The following is a 25,395-nucleotide window of genomic DNA, read 5'->3' as shown; positions in this document are numbered from 1 at the left end:
CAATTTTCCTTATTTGATTCCTTCCCATTAAGTCATCATATACTTATGGTATTAAGTCTCATTCTTAAATTGAATCTTATATTAATTGACCATATTAAAAAGTAGCTGTGACAAAGAATAATTGTTTTTATTGATGATAGAATAATATAAATTTAAAATTAACCTAAAAATGGAGCTGTTTCCTTGTTTGGTGGTGAATCATCAATTCAACCTCAAATGTGTAAACCTTCATGTCATAATAATAATAATAATAATAATAATAATAATAATAATAATAATAAAACGAAAGCACACAAAAGTATAAAAAATGCTAAAATAATTATAGAAAACATTTGGATATATTTCTAAAATCGCATATTCATCATATTAAGTGTGATAAATGAAAAAAAAATTGTTAGACATAAAAACATAAAAAATGTACAATTTTTTGTAAAAGTATTATTTACTATAGTCATCATCATCATCATTAAAAGCAAACGAAATAACATATCACAACCATGTATTTAAAAGCAAACAAAAAATGTACAAATTTTTGTAAAAGTATTATTTACAAATTTTTGTAAAAATTGTCACATGAAAAGCACGTGCTTACTAGTTCATAACATATCACAACCATGTAATTAATTAGGGGATCAGTGAGGTGAACATTTGGTTTATTCGGTTAAAAACCAAACGAAATAAATCGAATTTTGAAAAACTGAACTTATAAAGTATAAAGCCAAACTGAAACTGAATTACTAAAAAACCAAAAACAATGAAACCAAATTTTTCGGTTTGGTTTTTGGTTATTGCAGTTAAAACCGAATTTTATTAATATTAATATTACATATAATATATAATGTACATTATATACATGTTATAATATATATTATATTATGTATATAATAAATTTTGGTTAATTTGATTTTTTCGTTTAATCAAATTTTTAATCCTGAAAACCAAAAATTTTGGTTCAGTTTTTTGGTTTTAACCGAACAATGCTCACCCCTAGGGATTGCAAGGGAGTGTTGCAAAAATTCGGATATGCTCCTCACCATCCTTGCAACAAATATTTCCAATTCACAACTGAATTTATTGTGTTGTAAGGTTAGTGCAAGGAGCACTCTGTGAGTAACAAATCCAGTCTTGTGCTGCAACAACAATAGTAGTGCATACCAATATAAAACTAGTCATAAGTTTTGGTAGTAGTATCTATGATGCACAAAGGCATGTGATCAAAACCCGGGACAGATTCAGTTTTCACAAAATTATGCTCACACCATTTTCACAGCCCTTTTCAGCCATACATTGGGAATATCACCATACTTGTATATTTTTATTCATGGGAGATGTTCTTAATGCACTGCTGGAAAGGGCTGTGAGATGGTATGAGCACCAAATCCGATTTCCCCTTCATACCAGCTGCATGGGCAATACTTTCATGATAATGGTTGATTCGATACACATTTTTATTGTGTTTTTTTTTTATATTATTATTTTTTTCACAATCAATTCAGGGGACCGGTTTAGGTCTCCTCTACCCCCTGAACCGGTCAGACCTCCAATACACCACCCACTGTAAGAGCATATTGGAGGAGTCCTAGAATGATACGTATCGGCGAACCTTAAGTCAGGCTATTTTGACCAATCAACCCCCCTCCAGTTGAGGAATAGCAGCTAATTGATTATCACTTTTATCATACGAGTTGAATGGTTACAAAGTTCTTTATTCTGGTATTATAGCCGATCGACGTTACAGCTAAGCTGGTTGCTTGGCGCATGATCAAACTATTCAACGTACCTTTAGGCCCTCTTGCGTGGGTTTCTACTAACATGTGACCCATTAACCCAACAACTGTTCAGAATTCCAAAAATCTAAAAAAAAAAAAAAAATTCAAAAGCTTAAAATGCTTTTATTTCTTGGTCTAACCCATTGTGGAAAAGCCAGGGAGATGGGATGTACTGAAAGCAAAAATCGTGCAAACACACTTAGACTTGTTAAGCATGCATTTCTAACCTAAAAATGAGGTAAGCCAGGCTTAGGCTTCTGTCTCACTAAACGCCTAATATTATATTTTGTCCAACACAAATCAGCTGGGCCATAAAATTACCATACCTATCATACGGTGTTTTAAAAAATTGACATAGAAACAGAACTGCGTTTTCCTTTTGCTCTTGAGTTCAATCATCCGGTTTGAATGGGTCTACTTGTAATGTCATTAATTTTGTTCTTTTGGCTGAGTTTGGAATGAGTACAAATGCAAATAAGTACAATATAAATACATATAAAATAATATAAAATATAAGGTTTTGCACTCTATATATTTGCATTTGTATTCCTTCTAAACTCAGCCTTTGTTTTAAATCAATTTGAATTTTTTTAAGTCAATTCACGAATTAGGGCTATAATCGGATCGGATTTAACAAAATCCAAATCTGATCTGATTATTGAAAACTTCCATCTAAATCTGATCAAATTTTAAGACCTCACATTTGGATTAAAATCTGGATTCGGATTTATTCTGACTCTACTTTAATTTTTTTAAATACAAAAAAAATTAAAAAGATAATTACTTTTCAACTTTTATATTAATAAATTAATGTAAATATAGCACACCGAATTTATTATATATATAAATTCATATCATATAATATAATATATAAAATATATATTTTTTAAATTTTAAATATAATTATATAAATTTTATATATTAAAAATCAATAAATATTATAATATGATCAGATTCAGATATTAATCAGATCAAATGAGATCAAAGTACGAATCCAATGTGATTATATAAGTATATCATCGAATCCGAAATCATTGGATCAGATGTTAGATCGGGCATGCCACTCAGCAGACCATAATGATACTCAGGATCAAATGGTTCAATAATCCGGATCAACGACGGTTTAAAAACATTGTCTACATATAAGTGAGTCTGGCTACCTATACACCAAACTATACCACTAATTTAACTGTGAAATTATGAAGTATTTTCGTATAAAAGAAGCTCAGCTAAAAGTATTATCTGATTATATACAACTGCTTTAGCCCGGACCATGATTCTGACTCTTGAAACGTTCTTTGTATGTGACAAGTTTCCTGATAATGATGACAATGATATATAATATATTTTAAAAATATTTTATATTTTTATGTCTAAAAATTATCTTTATTCATCACACTTATTATGGTTTATTAATATAGAGATACATTCAAATGTTTTCTATTTAATTTATATATTTTTGTTTTTATCTTTTTAAAACTTTGTTATTTAATCATAACTTCATGAGTTGGCACAGTTCACCTGAAATGTTGGTTTGATCTACCATCAAATAGGAAAATCATTTCATTTTTGGGTTAGTTTTGAATTTTGTATTTTATTTATATCATCAATAAAATATTAAAAAATTCTTATTTATCGTTTCTAACTTTTAATATGACTAGTATAAAATATTAGAAATGTGTTCAAATGTTTTCTATAGAATTTCTATTTTTTCATATTTTTTTGTATTTTTTATTTTTTATTATTTGATTATGAAATCAATGGTTAACACATATGACCCCAAAGGTGGAACTGTTGACCCGCAACCAAAAAAAATAAAAAAATATTAATTTTATTTTTGGGCTGGCTTTAAACTTTACATTTTATTTCTAACATAAACAAAGCAATTATTATTTATCACACTTATTTTTCTTGTACCCAATTTTTTTATATTTGTTATTTATTTATATTTTAAAAGTTTTTTATTTAATTATGACATCATGGATTAGTCAACTTGACTTGAATGGTTGAATTTCTTACTTACCACCATGATGGATAAACGGTTCCATTTTTGGGTAAATTTTGAAAGAAACATGTATGTTATATTGTTAAAAGTATTGGATGTATATCTAATTGGTAGAATTTATTTGCTTTTATTTTGCGAAAATAATATCTTAAATATAAGATTCAATAAAAGAATGAGAGTTAATACCTTAAGATAAGACTTAATGAGATGGAATTAAACGAGGATAAATGTAGTAGTTCAAATTACATTTTATGCCCTCACAATTTGAGAGGGACCAAATTCAAAAATAGGAGTATTATAGTCAAGAAAATGATTCAATGAAATGTTAATGAGAGTTAATACTTAAATATGAGATTTAATGTGATGGATTTGAATGAGGAGAAAAGTGGTTTTTCAAATTACACTTTCATCCTTAAAATTAGATAAGGACCAAATTAAAAAATTGGGGTAATTTAGTTAAACAAAAGTTACACACCATTATTCACAATTTTAATAATATTGTAAATAAACATTAAATGAAAAATGTAAAATGACATTTTTGTTGTAACTTATTTTCTAATTATTGAACATAAGTACTTTTGTGTCTTTTTATCAAATAAACAAATACTAAATGAAAATGTAAAATAACAATTTTTCCTTTTCTCGTTTTTCAATTCAAACTTGAGAGAAGGGGCATTTGTTGTCCAATGAAAACACATTCACACTTTTATAGATAGTATAGATGTACAGGAATTCCAACCCAACCCAAACCAACAAAATTCGGATATGCTCTTGACGGCACATGCAGTCATACATCAACGAACATCTCCCAAATACACAGCTGTGATGTGCTATGAGGTTAGTGTGAAGATCATTCTGTGAGGAGTAAATCCAATATGAATATGAAACCGAATTCAGATTTCCTCCTCACAGCATATTGCAGCCACACATTAAAAATATCTCTCATAATTGTATGTTTCCATTCATGGGAGATATTCCCATAGCTACAAATGCTTTTTTCTTTTCTAACCATTCTGAGGAGAAAACCCAGATTCATCCAATTGTATCATATATTGCCACACATAAACAAACCAAACAAACCAAATGGCAGAAACCCATACAAAGGCGTTGGCATTATATTTGTCTTGCTAAAGTGAAATTGGAAAGGGTAAATTATATATAGGTACCCTGTACTTTAGGGTAGTGACAAATAGGTATCCTAAACTTTCAATTGCAACACTTGAGTATCCTGAACTCTCAAAAATAGACACTTGGGTCCATCTGTAGTATTTCACCAATTAAACATGACGTAATGCTAAAAATATCCTTCTTGTGTTTTTTTGAGATCATTCCTAGGTAACCAAAATTTGGCGTGCTATCGTAGGCATCCAAAAATAAAACCTATACTCTCAAAAACAAATGCAGTAGTTTTTGTGCTGCGTGAACAAAGATGGAGGGGGGTTTGAGTATAACAAAAACCATAATTAAAAAGAAAGAAAACTAAATGAGAAACAATGCAAATCAAAGTATTGAAATTAATCAAAAGAACGAGTCTTGGTCTAAGTCAACATCCACCATTAGAATTTCACTACTGCTCATCAATGCAAAGATATATCAATTCAGACTTTGAATATTCATCGTATGAATTATTTTCCTGTATCTCTCTCTTTTTGCAGTTAATTAGAAAACAAACGATCTACTTAACCCTTACTACTAAACAACATGAAACAAGTGTTCAAGATTTAATCAGTAACAGCATTAAGAATTGGAGATCGATGAAGTTAAACAACACAAGCACAAGCGGTTGCATTTAATTCAATTGAGTGTTCCTCCTAAGATCTAACAATTTTTTACGCAACAAATCATTAAACCCTAGTTGCTTCGCAAATTAGAGGGATCAAACAATTATGGATCTGATATCTAACCTAGCAGTAGATTGCAACGAATAATAAACTAGTAGGCTTTCTAACAATCAGATGAAACAATCATGAACATGAACATAGAAGAACATTTGATATTCAAAGCATAAATCAAACAGTAAAAATCAAATTAGATCTCATAGTTTTGTTGATTCTGAGGCTTTTGTTTCCTTCGACCAAATATCAGAATTTAAACACGCATGGTCATGGTGAAAACTCCAAAAAAATTAGAGAAGAGAGTTTAGGGTACTCAAGTGCTGCAATTGAAAGTTCAAAGTATCTATCTGTCACTAATCCCAAAGTGCAGGGTACTTATCTATAGTTTACCCAACTAAAAACTTATGGATTTGTAAGGAGATTTGAGCTAGTGGTTGAGGGTTCATTTTTTCTTTTTCTTTATTATTTTTTTTTTGGTCTAGGATGAATGTTTCACTATCTATTAAAATGGCCATTACCCAATGTCAGCTTAGGTCTCAAGAGTAGATTGGATGATGTCTTTTGCACAAAGTGGTTAGTATTAGGGCTGTAATTGGATCTGACTAAGCAAAATCCAAATCTGACCCAATTATTGAAAACCTGCATCCAAGTCCAATTCGAAATCTGATCGGATTTGGATACCTCGGATTGAAATTCAAATCGTAATGCGGATCAGGTTCAAATTTTAATCCAACTCTATTGTAATTTTGTAAATTACAGAAAAAAAAAGTTAATTACTTTTCAACTTTTATATAAAATAAATTAATCTAAACCTAACATAATGAATTTATTACAATATATATATAATATGATATATAAAAATATATTTTTATAATTTAATTATAGTTAGATTCAGATTTTAATCAGATTAGATAGAGTCAATTCCAAATCCGATCCAATTATCAATTGAATGTAGATTGCAAAATCTAAATATAACCTAATTACATAAATACATCATCCGAATATATGATAATCAAATCGGACCGCGGATTTTTGAGTATCATTAACAGGCCTAGTGGTCACCGCTCTTAGACTCCAACTTGTATCCTCACACTTTCCGACCTGAGATTTTATCACTACATGACACTAAGTAATGGGTCCTAGCTTATTTCTGTCTATGTAATTTGGGGGTATGATTTGAATGTAATTTTGAGTATCATTTGGAACATCCTGTTAAGGTATGATTTGAATGTAATGCCTTATTATAAAATTTTGGATTCTATCAAATCAGACTATTTTTATCAGAAAAAAAGGATAAATTATATATAGGTACTATGTAATTTGGGGGTAGTGACATTTATGGGCCTTAACTTACAAAGTGTAACACTTTGGACTTTCAAAAATTATATATTTAAGCATGGCTTTAAAACCGACTCAGAGAACGAATTCTTGAGTCGAACAGTCCGATTATTCGAATCGAACAGTCTGCCCGTTTTGATAAAAAAATAAAAAATTTAAAAAAAATTAAAAAAATAAAAAATGGTCAAAACCGTTCTAACAGTTAACCGCCTAGGTCAACAGTTTACTGATCAAAATCAACAATTTTTGAAGAAAATCCGATTTTGGAGAAAACTGGAACTGGTCAGATGCCGGTTCCCAATTTTTCTGGTTCGACCGTCCGATCTGGTCTGATTTTAAAAACCATGTATTTAAGTTCAACCATAAGTATTCTGTCAGTTATATCTCTGACGAGATCATATCTGCGCCCGACAAGGGAGCGCCCCACAATGTTCCACAGCACATCCCCGCCCTGTATTGAGAAACACTCTCGATGATGACATCATCATCCCTCGAAATGTTTCCACTGCACGGAAGGGATGTGCTGTGGGTGCAGATGTGAATTCATCTCTGACACGTTACGTTATGATGCAGGAGCAGCAAAGTCTCAAAACTACCATCGTCATCATTTTGGGATCACGTACTTTACCCTCTCCTTCGTTAATGGAAGAAGATACTATTCATATTCTCCTGCCAATAAAACCAGAGCAGCTGAGTAAAGTCCCATCCCACCTTCACCCTTTCTCTCTCTCTTCTTTATTTCTTTGTTTCCCCCTCCACCATAGCCACTAACACCGAATCTATCACTCGTTGAGCAACATTGCCATTTCTGTGTTTATCATTAAGGATCAGATGAGCATTAGATTGGTGAAGGTCGTCAGTAATACAACTGTGGACTTGAGGTGGTGGTCGTAAAGGCAACCAAGTACCAATGTGAATTACAAATTTACAACAGAGAGATCTTGACTCCGACGTATTATTCGGGACTCGATAGGGTACGCAAATGCCTGTCTTACTACGGTTTCGAGGCAGCTAGAACAAACACAAGAAAATGGCACTTCAGGCATTGATGCTCATTCACCGGCTATTAAACAAGAGAGATCTAAATAGTTAAAGGTCTGAATAGTTACTACAAGTGCAGATTATATTTTCCTGATTATTTGTTATACTTTTGGGTACAATTACGATATATTGGTGGGCAGAAATAAATACTATTGACTCCATTCAGGTGTTGCTTGGCAGGGTCTCTCCCTGATTTTTCCTTTTAAGTTTGATGATTTGTACTGTATTTGTTGATCAGAGAAAAGAATGAGATTAGTTGCAGTGGATGCTCGATTTGGGTTTATTGCAGCGGTAGAGGAAGAATAAAGGAAAGAAAGAAGAGGAAGAGAGAGAGAGAGAGAGAGAGAGAGAGAGAGAGAGGGAGAGAGGTGTCAACTGCTAGTTTGCTCGAGAGTCCGAAGGTAGAAGAAAATGAATAGTGAAAAAGTATAATTTAAACAAGGGTATTTTTGTAATCTTGCCTTCGCCCTACCATCAGTCTAACAGAATTGGACTTGAATGTAAATTTACCATAGTTCAAAGATACTAAAGAAACGTTGTACTTGAAATTTCGGGTCCTTAAGTGCCACTACCCCCCAAAGTAAAGAAACTATCTGTAATTTACCCAAAAAGAATTATGGGTGCCAATTTATTAGCAGCCTGTTTAACCCACGCGTTTCACGTAGTGGACTGGAAATGGGTTAGCTACTGGGTAAAGGGTACCCCCTACTGGACCAACTTCAAAATTTAAGGGGCGTTCTAGAATATGATTGTTTTTGTGTTCATTTGTTTTTGGAATTACCACTAAAATATAAAAACATGTTATTGAATTCTGCTTTTGTTCTCCAACTGAAAAATAAGTTGGTTTTGTTTTGAAAAACAATACATGTTTTTGAAAACAACAAACTATTGGTTTTTAAAACAAAAAACACATCTTCTAGTATATAAGTTATATGATTTCTAAAACCTAATGTTGAATAATTAGAGGAAAACATGTTTTAGAAACCAAATTCAAGAACATGTTTTTAGTTTCAGTTTTAAAAACAAAAAACATGTACACAAGGAAGAACATCTTTCTTGTGTTTTTGTTTTAAGAAACAATCTATTTTCAAACAAGATTTGTTTTTTTGAACCGGCAACAAGAAAAACAATTCATGTTGTAAAACGCCCACAAGTGCACGAACTTCACATACTACTTACCAGACAACCAGGTGCATCTCTCTGGGGTGAGTGGGTGGCTTGGATGCGGGTTTGATCCATATACGAGATATGTAAATGGGTAATGCAAGGCTGTGGATGGTTTGTTGGCGGATTGCTCTTCAACTTGCTACCAAATACCAAAAAATAAAAATAAAAAAAAAATAAAGCAATATCAGAATCTCTTTTCTATGCAATAATCAGAATAGCTACTCTTTTTAAGGAAAGCAAATGGAATATGAATTAGCTTTTATAGCAAGGAATCATCTAAACAACCCTTGGAACATGCAACTGCCCAACTGTAGTGAATAGACGACTTTAAGAATTCCCATCACCTACAGCCCAGATCTTGCTAAAAAGGAGATATTGTTGGTCAAAGCCTCCATAGCAGTGTATGTATCAGTGGGTGTCTGTTGGTCGTTCCTTGTTGAGAAATTGGTTTGCCCCAAAATATGAGAAAGAGCAAATGATCCACTAGTTCAGATAGTCACCATGCAAGGCATCACTCCCATAGCAAGGGATTACACAAGCCAAATGGGCCTAAGCTCTCTCTTGTATAGCCAGTGGACCTCAGGTACACCCTGTTCTGCCCCTACCCCTGTACCCCACTAACCAACTACCCCTACAACTGTAACACAGTTTAACTGATTACAAAATAAAGTACGAAAGAACCTTCTCAGGCTTTGTAATGTAGACCAAGGAATTAAGGCAAAAAAAGAGAGGAATGTTTAGTCTTTAACATACCTTTTTCCTTCAAGCAATAGGAGGCAAGATCTCCGCCTCAACCAATGAAGTATGATGATTACTCACGTTTTAGCTTTTTTTGGAGGAGTGTTGAACTTGTTCAGAATCTGCACCAACAATCTAGGCACTGAGGCACACATGCCCGGCTAGGGATTCATACATGAGCAAAGACAAAAGAGTTGCATTAGCTTCTGATTCTACAAGTTTAGAACTATGGTGTTTTGATTCCAAACTTGATAATACCAAATGCCAAGTAAATCCTGTCCTGCAAATGCTTCTCATGAATGATTTAACATAAATACATGTGTCAATTTCCTACAAACTCTAGTGGACCTGAAACACCTGCAGGTCTGTATGATTAGGTCCATATTATAGGTTTCCGATTTCTGAAATAGTTCTTTTGTTCATACAATATTATTGAGGCGACAAATTTGCCAAATGAGTTGTATGACAGAGTCCCCCATGTGGCAACTCAAGTTAGCTACCCAAGAAAGGGCTCCAAGGGTTGGCCCCAATAGCCTCTATTCATGTGGTGTGATTCAGTTCATCAGCCTCCACAACATGGAAAAATAAATCCCCTTTTTGCATACCATGTTTATGCCAAAAATGTGAAACTTCGGCAGCAGGTTAAGTAGAAGACTCCAGTACAAGATGTTGCACATAAAAGACACAGACAGGACACTGGAACACAGCCAATCGAGAGGCCCCTCTCTGATCAGTGGTTCAGATGTTCACATCTTCCTGCCGTGGCTGAAACGGGAAGAGGTTATCTAGCACAAAGGACCTGTGCGACCATGTCTTGAAACCAACGTTCACTGGCATGATGCAATCATGCATGAGATACAAACATCAAACAGGAGGCTTAAGCCCATTGAGATTTCATTACTTCCGATACAAATGCGAACTAATATGAGAAGTGTATAGCTCTGCAAATAAAGGCACTTCCCTCTATATGAGATTAGTTTAATTGATTACAAAGAAGTACGGCTTTCTTACAAGTTATTACACAAATTATTTGAAAGCTTTTAACGTAAATGAAAACAGAAACCCAGGAATCTTAGAGGTGCTCTTAATACCTGTGATGATGATCCCACTTCAACTATATATGAAATAACATATTCTCGATATAAGGGCACCTGAAAGTGTGATGAACGTATACTATACTTTAGGCATGAGCTTCCATTTGATTCAGGGCATTTTTCTTAGGATTTTCCTTCAGACATAAACCTCAAATGTTTTTTAAAACCCTGCTTGTTGCTTAGGACCAGAAGGATGATACAAACCTCAAAACTTCCTTTTGGAATCAATGTTTAATTGATCATGTGGAAATATTCAATATAAATACATCAATTATATATTGGGATTTATGCCCCACCATTTTAGAGTATCTTGTAATAGCTACTGGATTCAGCAGCCATAATGAAGAAAAGGGGGAAAATGCACTAGCTCAACCTACAAAGTCAGAAAGACCTCACCCCATACCTTTTACTCATGGATATAAAGCTTTTACAGTATTAAAAATAGGTTAAATAGCTCTTCTCAATTGTCTGGTTGTGCAGCCATCATCGTTGGTTCAGCAACTGATTGACGCACAAATTGCCCTTTCAATCGTGGGCGTTGTTCTGCAAGCTTTTGCCTACTATGATACCTAACCTGAAATAAAGTTCAGATTCAGTTGCAAGACAGGATGAACTTTTCATCACATTAAAGAATTGGCAAGGCATATAAATCATATTCAAATAATTCTTGATTGGTGGGACCACTGTTCAATCAACATGAATAACACTTTTTACCATAGTATGTTGTGTTTAGGAGGAAAAAGAACCAAAAAAAGGGAAGAGACAAGCCTTTTATTAAATGAGAAAAAAAGAGGTCCTTTCTGTCTAGAAAAGAAAATAACAGCTGTCAAAAAATATGGAGAACACAAATAAGAATGTATCTAGCATTTGTTACCTTTTTCTCAAAGCATCTGTCTTTTCGTTTCAAACGGAATCTGGTTAATGCAGCCTCACGTCGAGAACGGTCATGCTCTACCTTCCGATTGAAGTTAATGGAACCGTCTTCATTTCCATTTTCTACAGAAGCTCCTGTACTGACAGTGTACCTATTACTGTCATTGCTTCCATTAGCATCAGTAATACCATGGCTACAGTTAGCAAGTTGATTGGCAATATCGGTAGGAGTTGGCAGCATTTTTCTTGGATATATGGATTTGTAATTGTCTCTGCTTTCCTCCATTGGATGCTTCAACTGATGGGGATGGGGTTTCTCCACACAGTCATGTGAACCATCATGCTTGAGATCATTAACAATATGACTGTCTTGAGAATATAGGTTGGATGGATGCAATACATCTTTCCCAACTTCAGATGAGCCACATAAAGGTGTAGAAGTTTCTGGGTAGAAAACTGGTTGAAATATGGTGCCATAGCCAGCACATAAATTATGAAAAGGCGTTGTCCCAACGGGAATAGGAAGTGGAATGAATCCAAGTTGGGGATGAGAGAATACTGTCTTCTCAGTAGAAGAATGACCAACACAGGTATCTTCTCTTAAAGTAGCAGATGATGAAGGTTCTCCATCCTCCCTTTTGCTAGAAGATGACAGATGGCAGCAAATTAAAGTTTCATCTCCATTTTGATTTGGAGATATTAATCTCTCTATAAGAGGGAAAGGAATTTTATTCCCATAATTGGAACTTGAATTTGTGTGAGATTTTGCAGCATCAGAATCACTGGCCCTTACACATAAATTGGCAGAAGAAGACCCTGACCTTGGACAGGAAGTACGAATCTGAGCACTGGCATACCTGCAAGTGAAATAAAAGCTTCATTTACCTGAGGATTTATTTTCTTTTTCACACTTATTCCTTCTTGGATCATATGTCAGGATAGATTGAGGCACCTTTGATTTCAAAGATCTCAAGGATGCACAGATTTTCTAAAGAAATTTACCGATGAAGGCAGTTCCAATGCAAAGTACTGAAGAAGTTTGGTTCTAAGGCATTACCAATGTTTCAAAATGCGGAGACATGACTACTCAGAGGCATGGCACAAAGTTCAGAATGCAAGAGGTGTAAGCTTCCTAAGCACGAGGAGGCATAAGTGTGGTAGCTGTAGTCTAGATGCTTTATATTTGCTGGTATGGTCTTATGTGGCTGGATTCATATATAGTGTGCTATGGATAGTTTTTGGGGTCCAGGGGGACATGTGCCCCCTAGTGGAGGTATGGAGGCAAAGGCCCCACGAGCCAGCAAATCCATACAATGGCATTTTGATAATGTTACAATAAACAAATTTGGGGGATTTTCATCCTCTGCATTATGTTAATATATAATGGGGAACATGATAAAATGGTTCCCCCACTTTTATCTATAACATTTTTATTATAAAAATTGGCTTAAATATATGAAGCATAAACCTCTTGCATAAAGCAAAATACAGGTGTACACTTCATATGCCTCTATACTGGAGGTGTACGCCTCAAGGGTCTATACGCTTCTAGGCTTGCACCTCTAGGCGTTTTCTTAGTGCACCTTGGTGGGAGGGGCTCCTCCAATGCTTTTTAAAACACCGCTTATTACAATTACCTGACATGTAAGATCAGTCTGATAGTCAATGATGCTAAGGTTGGGCAGATTTTCTAAAGGGAAACATAGCAAGCTTCACCATTGAGGTCAGTTCTGTACAAAGTTCTCAAGAATTTGGGTTCTAATACTAATCTTTGCAATTGCCTGATATGTAAATGTTGGTTTGATTTTCAATGACAAAGATCTAAAAGTATACCTTCTATCAAAATATCATTCAATGCACTACTAAAAATGAATGTTCCAATGAAAACGAATAACATGAAGAAAGATTTTTTCTTCTCTAAAGATAGACTGCTTCGACATAGAAAGACGAGTAAATTCTTGATCAAGTGGAATGATTGACAAACTCAATTTAGATTAATACCAAAAGAAATCCAAAGAATTTATCCAGATTGGTATGAGAGGTTTTTAGTTTTACATTTGTAGGAGTTGAGAACTTTCAAACTATGGAAAATTAGGACAAAACTGACCAACAGCTGAAAGTGCATAACTGCAAGGCTGCTATCAGCTAGGCTATTGTCTGATTTTTGAAGCCAATTGCATATTATCTCCATAGCCAAATGCTGCACCTCTCTCATTATGTGCCTATACTTCCATGGACCTTATTTTTTGTATCCAGTTTACTACCACCTTTTATTCTCAATCCACCTCTAGATCCCTATAACTGAGGAGTCTTTCAATTCTCAATTGCTGCAAGGTTGCTACCAGTTCTGCCAGTGTTGATTCTCCATGTCTCGATCAGCTCATAGATGGTCTTTGTTGGCTTCCAATACTACTCTCTTTAGAAGTGGGGTAGAAACTAGAAATTTAGAAACCACGTTAGTTTTTGTGAAAGTTGTATTTGGTTTCTAATTAAAGAAACAGAAACAGAAACTGAGAAAAGAAAATTCTCTCTGAAGAAAAACTGACATCTGTTTGGTTGGATTGATAAATTGCACAAGGCCCACTTCAAAACTTTCTTACACTCTTTAGTTTCTTAAAATGATGTTTTCCTTCAAAATCTATGAAGAATAGAATGTGAGCTGGATTCTGCCCTTTTTGCAATTTCTTCTAACAAGGAAGGAGCTGTCAGTAATTTTGTGGTGTTGTTTAATGGTCATGTGGTCTGGTCTCCTAGCTTCCGGAGGAATTTGAATGATTGGGAGGTCCCTTCTTTGCTGGACCTGATGAGCAGGCTGCATGAGGTAGAGCTTGCTCCAGGGTCTGAAGATCTTAAACTGTGGACCGGGGAGAAGAATGTGATTTTTTTTCAACCAAGTCCTGCATTCATGCTTTGTTGGATCCCTTTGTAAAGGTTGGCTGGTTATGGATTTGGCAGTCCAAGGTACCTACAAAGTGTTTTTTTATTTCTTTTTTTTTTTTGTGTGTCTGGCTTGAAGAGATAGGATTCAAACAATTGAAGCTTTAGTGAGATGGGGCATGGCACTGAACAATGTTTGTTGACTCTGTGATGCACAGTCAGAATCTATTCATCACCTATTGCTTCGTTGTTCTTTTACTCATCAGATTTGGTGCCATTTCTTTTAGCTATTTCAGATGCATTGGGCCCTTCCACCCACTTTCTCTAAGTTGCTTTCTTACTGGAGATGTGGAATTGCTTGCCCTTTGCAATCTGTTGGGAAGTTTGAATTTTGGAAGGAGTGGAATTTCAGAATCTTTGAAACTAAATCTGCTCCAGTTGAAGCTGTTATTAGTAAAGTGGAATGGAATTTGAAGAGATAGCGGCAGTTCTAAGCTTTTTGAGGGAACTCCATCTAGTTATTTCACCGACAATTGGTTCTCCATGAGTTTTTGATTCTTGTATTGCAAGCTGAATGTAAATTCTGCTGTGCATATATAGGGACCTTTTTGTATTGCAAGCTTCTCACCCTCTTACAGAAATCTTTACCACTTTTCAGGAAGAGAGAGAGAGAGAGAGAGAGAGAGAGAGAGAGAGATAGAATGTGAAAGAAAATGCACATGACCAGTGTTTATACCATAACTTTGAAGATTGATTTTGCAAAACCTTTTTCTTTTTTTAAAAGAGGTAACTATGATTATACCATAACTTTGTAGAGTCAGCAGTCCCAATCCATAAACGCCCAATAAATACTTCCATATCTTTTTATTGGAAATGGCGACTTTCATTAAATGAGAACATAACCAGGGTACAACTGTCAACTATACAAGACAAGGGCACTGACCCCACAGATATATCTGAAAGTCACAAAACATCCAAGAACAAATTGTCCCTAAGGCTATGTTTGGTTTGAAAGAAAAGGTAGGGAAAGGTAGGGAAACCTATAGAAACATTGTATAGGTTTCCCTACCTTTTCTTTCAAACCAAACACAGCTTAAAAGTCCCTTGCCTTGCACCTTCACCCGGATTACCTAAAGAACTTCCATCAAATTTTAATATCATCACCACCTCCTCCCTTGATGGATGACCCCCAAAGAATGCTTAAGGCTTTAGGGGAGGAGTATAAGATCTCCACCACATTCCCTTGCAAGTCACTCACAGATATTCCTTTGAATTCCAATAAATTAACCACCCACAAATTACACAATAGGTTATATGAGAAACCAAATCTTCATAGGATCTAGCCTTATTTTCAAAAAATATGATTATTTATTTCTTCACACACATCACTGCCTGACCCACCACCGTACAGTGCGTACAATAGTAGATTTTTCCTTTCCTCAAGACCTCTACCATGCCATTACCATAGGAACTCCACAATATGCTCAAAAGCAACCCAATTGTAACCAACAAGGTTGAGAAAGTGGAGCCAAATTTTCATTGTTTTTGGACAATGGAGAAGTAGATGCTCAACAGGTTCACCATCACTAAGGCATAGGATGCACACACAAGGCCAAATACATAACCTGCCCTTGCTCTTCCTTTGTAACAGATCACAAGTGTTTATTCTCTTTAAGCAGGTTTCCCATACCAAAATAAAACAAGAAGAGAAAAAGATACTCCAGGAGAAGTATGGGAACACCAAATTTTCTTAAACAGGAAGCTTGTATCATGAGCTCCCAACAATATGGCCCCGAAAAAGGATTTAATGAGAATTTAACAGCAAGATGAGGTTTCCATATGTGTTGGTTTGGGGTTAGAAGGGAGATGTAGACCTCACTTAGGGAATGAAGTAAGTCTGCAATTTGAGCAACCCCTACATCCCTTAGGGCTCTTCTAAGGCTTAGGTTCCAGTAGGTCTCATGATGTGAAGAAGGAAAGCAAGAGGAAATAGTGGCTTATTTATTGGGTTTGGAAAAGCTAAACAACTGAGGTGGGAATCAGCCAAGGTACTCTCACCCCACCAAAATTTCATCCATATTTTGACTCTGTTCCCTCCACTTTATATCTAATGAAAGAAACAATTTTGTAGAGGAAATACCTTTCTAGGGATTGGTTACTTTCGCTCGGTTTGAGTGGACTTTGCTATCCCAACCATTAACATTTTTCCTGTTTCCACTAATGACCAGGGAGAACCAGGTTCAAGAGGGTATTTCCACCAGGACCACAGCCATTTGCCAAGAATAGGTATGTTCCTCTCCTTGATGTGCCCAATGCCAAGCCCTTTGACTTTCTTAGGTTCGCAAACCTGCTCCCAACTTAGTGATTTTTCTTCTTAACATCCCCATCCCACAAAAAAAATTCCTTGGGAGTTTTTCAATTTGATATTTAAATTTAACTTGGATTTGGAACATTGAGAAATAGTAAATTAGAAAGTTGGACAGACGAGCCTTTATTAAAGTGGGCCTGCCCCACTTTTCTTCCATGTAGCCAACTGTTTTTCACATTCTCCACCACCGGGTCCCAAAAACTTTGGACCATTGGGTTCCCTCCAAGAGACATCCCCAAATAAGGAATGGGAAACTTCTGCACTTTACAACCTAATACCTCCTTAAATCTGTCCACAAGATTATCACTTGTGTTCGTTCCCACAAAACTACTTCTGTAGAAGTTTACTTGAAGACCAGACACCATCTCAAAGCATTGGATCACCCATTTCAGATTGGTAATATTCTCCAAATCAGCCTCCAAGCACATTATAATATCATCTGAAAATTGTAGATGTTATATTTGAGCTGCTTCCCTTCCCACTTCAAATCAAGGTTCAAAATATCGATACACCTTTTTGTATTGGCAGAGGTGTATTGGTACTTAGATACACACAGAAACGTTTTATTTTAGTTTTTTTTTTTTCAAAATTTGGTTTTTGGGGAGTTAAATACAGGTATTTTTTATTAAAAAAAAGTGGGGTCCCGAAACACCTGTAAACAGGTGTATCGGAACCAAAAGATACGATATGATAATGCCCGATACGGGGCATACCATATCAAAATTTTGAACCTTGCCTCAAATCCTTTCAGCAAGTTCATACTCTTAGATTTCTTAATAAAATAACTGAGAATATCAACCACCATGAGATTTTGCAAAACATATTGTATCCACAATGATGCAAAGTTTGAAATGTCTCTTGACCAGTTTCTTGGCAAACTGGTTGGAAAAGGTGATATTTTCTTTTAGTATTTCTTTTAGATTTATGTGTTCTCTCTGCAATCAAAAATTGCCTAAAGATGTTTTGTCATACTTGCATACTTCATATTTGAATTGCAATACATATAGAGCTTGTTTTAGGAGAGACATCAAAAGATGAACATCATAAATGAGACAGAATTTTCTCTCTTTTCTTTGGCTGAAAAACTGGGAGAATTTTATTGATGCAAAAAAAAAAAAAAGAGAGAGGATTTTGCCTCCGGAGTTCTCTTGAAACATGTAGCATGACTCTACATTCCTTGTTAATGCTTTCATGCAAGAGACAATGCAAATCCTTACATGGTTCAAGGAGAAAGATGCAGCTCCAGATATCCTTTCTAGTTTTCCCTTCCCAGTCATTTTGTTAATTATTTAATTTCCCTAGCTTCATGTTTGTACAATTTCCTTCTTTGTTCTAGTTTCTCAGTTTGTAGTTCTCAAAATTTAAATATTTATTTACAATTTTTGAAAATTGATCTCAGACATAAAATAAAAGTCACATACAAAAGTTGTAGGATACTCATGCGCTGAAAGGATCAAGAAATTAACAGAAGCTGCTACAAAAGTATGAACAGCCAAGCACATAAGCAATCATTATAAGTTATATAATCTACAGAATTAAGAACTAAACTTTTTGCAGATACAACTCTCTTAAAATATAGACAGTAAAGAGAACACCATATCATGTTTTCTAATTTTTTTTCAACTGTTGCTAAGATGGATGCAAGCACAGTAATAGTAAATCATAAAAAAATAAATATTTTCCACTAGAAATGCAAACTCAACTTTCTTTAAATCCACATTAGTCGCTTAATAAAAAGAGGCCAAAGTAGTTCTAGTAGATAATGATATTCAAGATAGAAAACTCACCTTGAAAATGGTGATGCATCTGAGTGATTCAGCACATGCTTTTCCTGAAAGACTTCCTCATCCTGGCCTTTAAATTGTGACCTCCTTAAAGAAAGCTCCCATAAAGGCAAGGAGCCAGAATTACATATGCTACTCTTTACATCTGAGGTTTTTGCAGCTTCAGACAAAATAACCTCTTTGTGGCCATTATTGCCCAATACTGAACAACAATACTGCTGAGCAGTTGCTGCCCCAATGAAATCAATAACCTCTTTTGAAGGCTCATTTGTTCCCTCAGTTTGATCAAGAGATTCAGGATCATTATGTGCACCCTCTTTATTTCTCAAGGAAACTGGTTGTTCCTCTCTGCATGGGGATCCAGCATAAAAAACATTCTTTTCCCAAACCCTTTTATTTGAAGCAGCTCCTTGGATGGACAGAGCTACTTTGACTTCTACCCCTGTTGACTTATCTGAAATAGCAGAAATTATCAGATACTATAATATCTATTTGATCCTATGTAATAAATACTAAGTCAAACAAAATTGATTACCTTCTGCTTTGCCCTTATCAAGCATTGATGATTCTGTCACCATGTTATATTCATGCTTCTCTAATTTTAAATCAGTTTCCTTGGGAAAACCTTTATTTTCAGTTTCAAGAGACTCCCCTATTTTCTGCAGACTCTTGTTTTCTGTCTCTGGTTTACTACAGGAGCTCTGCATAAAGAGTAAAATCACATCATATATACGACCATCTACATATCACAAAACAGTAAACTGTGATATAAATAAGATATTGACAAGAAATATTTAACTAAGAATCTGAGGAGCCATTTGACAAACACTGTAGTGATTGAGCTGAGTGATTTATTGTATTGTCTTTTAATGCGTAAAATTGTAATCAGCATAACATGTTATTCATCCATTAAGGAATCCACAACCTACTTAAGGACTTATTTACCAAAGGACAAATAAACTGAAATAAGATACGAAACTAAATTGTATTCATTATGAAATGTAGGTAAGTGATCATGGGACACAAAGAAGATAATTTTCAAAATTATTTGTAAACTTTTTTTGATAGTAAAAGAAATTTTCATTAAAAGGAAAACAGTGATACAATCTTAAACAGACGTTAAGGCAACACCTCCAAACAAGCTAAAGCAATACAATTCGCCATAGGCCAATCAAGATAAAGTCATCCAAAATACAAATTTGAGCCCCAAACTACCCAAGGTTGACCCCAAACGATCATCTTGCTTAGTTGCTTATTTTCTTTGCCAGCTTTGCCTATTTGACCAAGAAAACCTGCAGCCATTCAACCTCCTTCATCTTTCTTCTCTTCAATCTTCAGACATGCCCGGATACCAACTCCATCTTAAATTTTCAGCCATCTCGCCCATCCCTATTAATTTTCCCCTAACTTCCTTTCACTCTTCCTCAACAATTTCTTCTTCCTTCCCTTCTCCTTCCTCCCATATCTCACCCCCTTCCCCAACTGCTTTCATTTTGTTATATTCTTCCCATTTACTTCCATCTCTTTCCCCTAGAAAAAAGAGGCCAAGAGACTTCCCAATCGCCACCTATCTGTCCACTAGCTAATCAATACCCACCTTCCCCTTCTTAGTGTTCTCTTCCCCTATAACCTCTATAGCTTCAGTCTCCACTGTCTCCTCACCCCCCCCCTTCCTCTTTTCCTTTTCGCCCTCCTCCTGCTCATCCATTTCTTTCTTTTCAACCCTTTCCCCTATGGCTCCTCATACCACCAATCTTTTCTTTCTATTTAAACCCTGTCGATTGTCCTCCACTCTTTTCCTCTTTAAACTCCTTCCCCTTCATTGTTTGTAAATTTTAGGGCCTCGGAAAATTGTCTTCAGTTTATTATGGCTTGTTTCATATTCTAGTATCATTAGATAGGTTATTCTATTGTATTTCCAATAACCAGAGAATTATGATTTGCGTTGTAGCTGATTCATAATTGTTTGACAAGTTGTGATTTGTGTTCTTTAATTTTTTAAGAGATTTATTTAGGTAGGTATTCATGTCAAAGTTGTAATAGGTCAAAAGGTCCTTACGAGTTTTGCAGTCATTCCATCTATACACATGTGTTGGAAGGCCTTCAGAGTTTTTACATTAGGAAAATGACTGTATATAAGGTCATAAACTCATAATATAGTTGTAAAGGAGAATAACAACATTGGAGATAAAATTTTGCCTTTTGTCTATTTTCTTTGGGCATGATGCTCAAGAAATCCTATTCACTGATGTTACCCCATTGAAAGCCTTGCACTGAGCTTTGGGTGATACATACTTGATTAGGGAAGAGAGAAATGACTCCTCTAACCACTACCTTTGTATTCTTCTTTTAATATCTATATTCTGTTATTCTATTGTGAGAATTTTGTTCACTTACAACACTATCCTACATCAGTAAGTATCCATTCTGGTATCTTATAAATTACATCAACCATTTAAATGGATTCTTCTCTAGTAATCAAACTCAAATGTCCTTTTCATAGGACTCCATGCATAGATTTTATAGCAGATGAAACATCAAGGGCTAAATCATACAGATTACTTTGATCAAAAATATATAAAGGATTAGAATGCTCACCTGAGTATCACTTTCTTTGTTAGAACTGTTTCCCATTTTAGATTTGTTGCAAGCATTTGCACTTCCATGATTGCTAGCAGCATCATTGTCAGACACAGCCTCCAGTCTTACCCGGTTTAGATTGTCATTTTCAGACCTATTTCCACAACTACTAGACTGCAAGAGTGGTCCGAGTTGTTACCAATTTTGAATTCCATAATAAATAAACACAAGGATTGAACTGAATTTTTAGGGAAGAAATGGACTAAACAAATGAATAGTAAGGGGATAGAACATACACAATACTTTCTCCAGACATGCTGCCACAAGTTTCTTAGTTCATTTTTTCTAACTGGCTTTACCAGAAAGTCTGCAGCACCCTTTTGCATGCATTTAAATACTATGCCAATGGAATCATGTGAGGACATCACTGTCGGGCATGAAACGAGAGAAGGTCAAAGACTCTTCTAAAGGCATCAAAAAGATAAGCCCAGGATTTGAATAATTTGTAACTCACTGATTACTGGAATGTTTTCGCATATGTCATTGCTCATGATCTTGCAAAGAAGACCTATCCCAGAGAGAGAAGGCATCACCACTTCAGTTAAAACAAGATCAAAATTATATTGCTTCTCCTTTAGGACCTCCCAAGCTTTGAGCCCATCTGCAACTGCAGTAACTGTTTAGGACACAACAAAGTTCCAGATTAGTCATGTGAAAGAATACCATCAAAATTTTGCCAAGGAATCATCATGCCGCACTAGTAATAGGTAAATCTTAAATATGGTTTTTAACCACACTCAATTGAGAACTACAGGTCCAAGCACTCTGCTACTAGATGAAAATTATTAACTTCATTTGGAACATCCAGTTCACTCAAAGGTTATGAAATGGAAAACACCTCATCACCTGCACCAGTTGAATAAAACACCACCTATTACTTACCACCAGTATTAAATTATCTGACGAGGCTTTACAACAATGGATAACCATGTCATGAGCATGATACATGAAAGAAGGATTTTTGGAGCAATTGGATAATAACTTAAACTTGTCAAGGTTGCCTCCTCAACATTGATGATGGATTAGAAGAATGACTATTATCCTTATCCAGAAAGGAACGGCAACAAAACTAGACTGAAGTAGCTAAGCTCATTTGAAGACACACAATGGCACATGGATAATCAATTAAGATTCAACCTTATCAACGACTATTGCCTCTGCTCTCGAGTTCCAACTTCCAGCAATGTAGAAACAATGAGCTAGTCAAAATCATGCAAAGTGGATATGTACCTACCATCTCTTCCCTCATTTGACTCAAAAAGATGATGAGGCATGCAGTACCGGCTGTTTTCTAAAAAGAAACAAAACCCAGTTCCCCGCTGCCCAAGGGTCATCCTATCAACTCAAAACATTTCAAGTTTATGAAAAAGACATCTCATGCACTCTCGCGTTTCATCTTGTATTACTAAAACCATGAAAGCACCAAGATCAGACTCTGAGTAATGAATTGTTTAGACAATGAACGCTTGTTTCAACCTAATAAAGGATTGATCATTCTTCATAGATACTCGATGATATTATTCCATTGATATCATAGAAACTAAAAGGGGCTATTAGTGAGGCATGACTTCAATTTAAAAAAGTTTAACATTTAAAGACCAAATTAAAAAAAAAAAATCCATCAAATAAAAAACTTAACTCCGTAACCAAAAGAAAGATGAAACAACAGAGCATTTAAAGAAGAAGAAGAAGAAGATGATGATGATGATGAAGAAACAGAGCATACCTTGGTAGCTACATTTCCTTAGCAAAACAGCAACTATATGCCTTGTAGAATCATCATTCTCAACAAGAAGAACCCTCAAGAACCTCCTTGGAAGAAACCGCTCCCACCCAATCACCTGCTCTCTGCTCCTACTTCCACCTCCTCCTCCTCCCGAGTTCAACTCACCATTCGATACCCGATTCCTGGACGACGCTTCCACTGCCCCCGCAACAACATCCCTCACCACCCTGTTCTCCATACTCCGACCGGTCGCAACCTCCTCCCCGTCGTCTCCGGCGACGACAATCTCCGCCTCCTCTCTCATCCTGTGCTCCATATTTTTCCAGCAGCCAAGTAGACAACTAGACATACAATACAAAACACCAGAGAGGAGAGAGAAAAGATCTTTTTGGTGAGACGTGCCACGACTGATCGTCCTGCGGTCACCGACCAGTCTCCTAAATATCTCTCATTGGAGGGAGTATCTGCCACGTCATCTCGTCCCGAATAACGGACGAGTACGCGCCTATTCTCCGCCACTCACTCCGCTTAGATATTTTCCTTCCGAGGTGCTACTCCCACTATCTCGACTAGGACTAGATACATACTCTTCCTCCTGTTCACACACGTGTTTTCTTTGTAAATAACCCTTAAATGAAAAGACAAAATTACCCCTTACTTTGACACGGGTAAAAGGTGAGAGAGTTCCCTCCTCTGACAAAAGCTTCCACAAATGTAGAGGATTAGCGATCCAAAGAGCGAGAGTTTCAAACCTGGAGCCAATGAGTGATGCAGACGTGACAAACGAGAGAGCGCTTCGTGAAATGCGTCCAGTGCGAAGATCTCGGTCTCGCCTCTGTTTGGAATACACGTGTCGAGCGAGAGGCCACGCACCAAAATATCTTCTCTTATAAATATTTCAGATATTTTAGTGGTCGTGGACTGGTGGTACCACCTTATGTTCGGTAGGACCTGATCCATGTGCTGACACCTGGTGCACTGCAGCCGTCCCTTTTTCTTTTTCTTTTTTTTTTCGCAACGTGGATACGACATAAGAGGTAGTTTGGTCGAGTTAACGGGTTTTTGTGGTGGAGATGGAGTGGGCACGGTGCATTTAGGGTGGAGGAAGCTGTTCCGGTGGGGCCCACTGAGTTGGGGGTGGCTTGTAACTTGTAAGCGATGTGGATTGTGGTCTGTTGATATTGGGCCTGGGTGGGGCCCAGACGGCCGGACCACCTAATCCGGTGAATAGCCTTTGGACTTTCTTTGAGGCTGGATTTGAAAGGGAGGAAAAACGGGATTTGGATGAATTCTGGAGGTGGTGGTGAATGGTGGCCCCACCAATTTGTCAATCCAGGTCCGCTCAAAGAGAATATGAATTTTTTAATTGGCGATTGAACACCACCCATTGTCACTTTTATTTAAAAGAAGATTTTGTTGCACCGGTTTAAATGGATGAAAGTGCAAATAGGATGAGTGTAAGTTTTGGTTTACTATTCCTTCAAATTTTGCTTTGTCACCTTATGTGAAAGAGAATGGAGGGATATAGTATGGGAGGTAGGAAGCAAGATGATGTGGTCCTCACTTTATATGTGAGAGAATTGAGGTAAGAGGAAGGTGGTGTATATTATATCAGTTTTGATATACAAATAATTAGGAGCTTTTTCTATAATCACTTAAGAACAGCTTTTAGTTTACTTGGTTTTGCAGCTTTTCCATATTTAGGAATGACACTAGTGTAGATATGGATGTTGACTCCATCATCAAGTGTGTGGTGGATTCTATTCTTACAATTTATAGGTTGTTGTTGTGGAAACGTCATGGGCATACTTGCATAGTTAGGCATGCTTGGTGCAACTATCCGAATAATTTCATTAAGGGGTTTCTTTTCCAATGTTCTATTATTTTCTATTGGCCTGTATATATTTTTCTTGCAGTTTTAACTTCATTTGTTGTTTCTTAAACTAATTTTATTTACTGTTATCTTAAAATTTTCACTCATTTCTATGTTATTTAAACTTAGTTTATTTGTCTTTGGCATTTGTTAGTTAATCTTGGCCGGTAATCGGTTTCCTTTGAAGTTTTTTTGCCGACTCTTGGCTCTTTCATGCCACTTTCCCATTCGTTTATTTGCCTATCATATCTTTCTTTCATCTACTTC

The 25,395-nt window shown here is 35.8% G+C and overlaps 1 protein-coding gene across 1 annotated transcript; it reads right to left on the bottom strand.

Annotated features, from left to right (window-relative positions):
• Positions 1–11,181: 11,181 nt before the first annotated feature.
• On the bottom strand, positions 11,182–23,662 carry LOC148871331 (two-component response regulator-like PRR95). Its single transcript, XM_088967995.1, has 8 exons — positions 23,256–23,662; positions 21,984–22,145; positions 21,766–21,896; positions 21,488–21,643; positions 19,425–19,590; positions 18,893–19,343; positions 11,862–12,717; positions 11,182–11,561 (listed from the first exon to the last, which is right to left on the bottom strand). The coding sequence occupies exons 1-8, from the start codon at positions 23,602–23,604 to the stop codon at positions 11,448–11,450; spliced, it is 2,385 nt and encodes a 794-aa protein (XP_088824121.1). The 5' UTR covers positions 23,605–23,662; the 3' UTR covers positions 11,182–11,447.
• Positions 23,663–25,395: the final 1,733 nt, after the last annotated feature.

This window comes from Nelumbo lutea, chromosome 2 (assembly GCF_056320005.1).
Source record: "Nelumbo lutea isolate HS-2025 chromosome 2, American lotus-T2T, whole genome shotgun sequence".
Taxonomy (NCBI): Eukaryota; Viridiplantae; Streptophyta; class Magnoliopsida; order Proteales; family Nelumbonaceae; genus Nelumbo; species Nelumbo lutea.
Note: the sequence above shows the minus strand (reverse complement) of the source record. Positions and strands in the feature narration are given on the sequence as shown.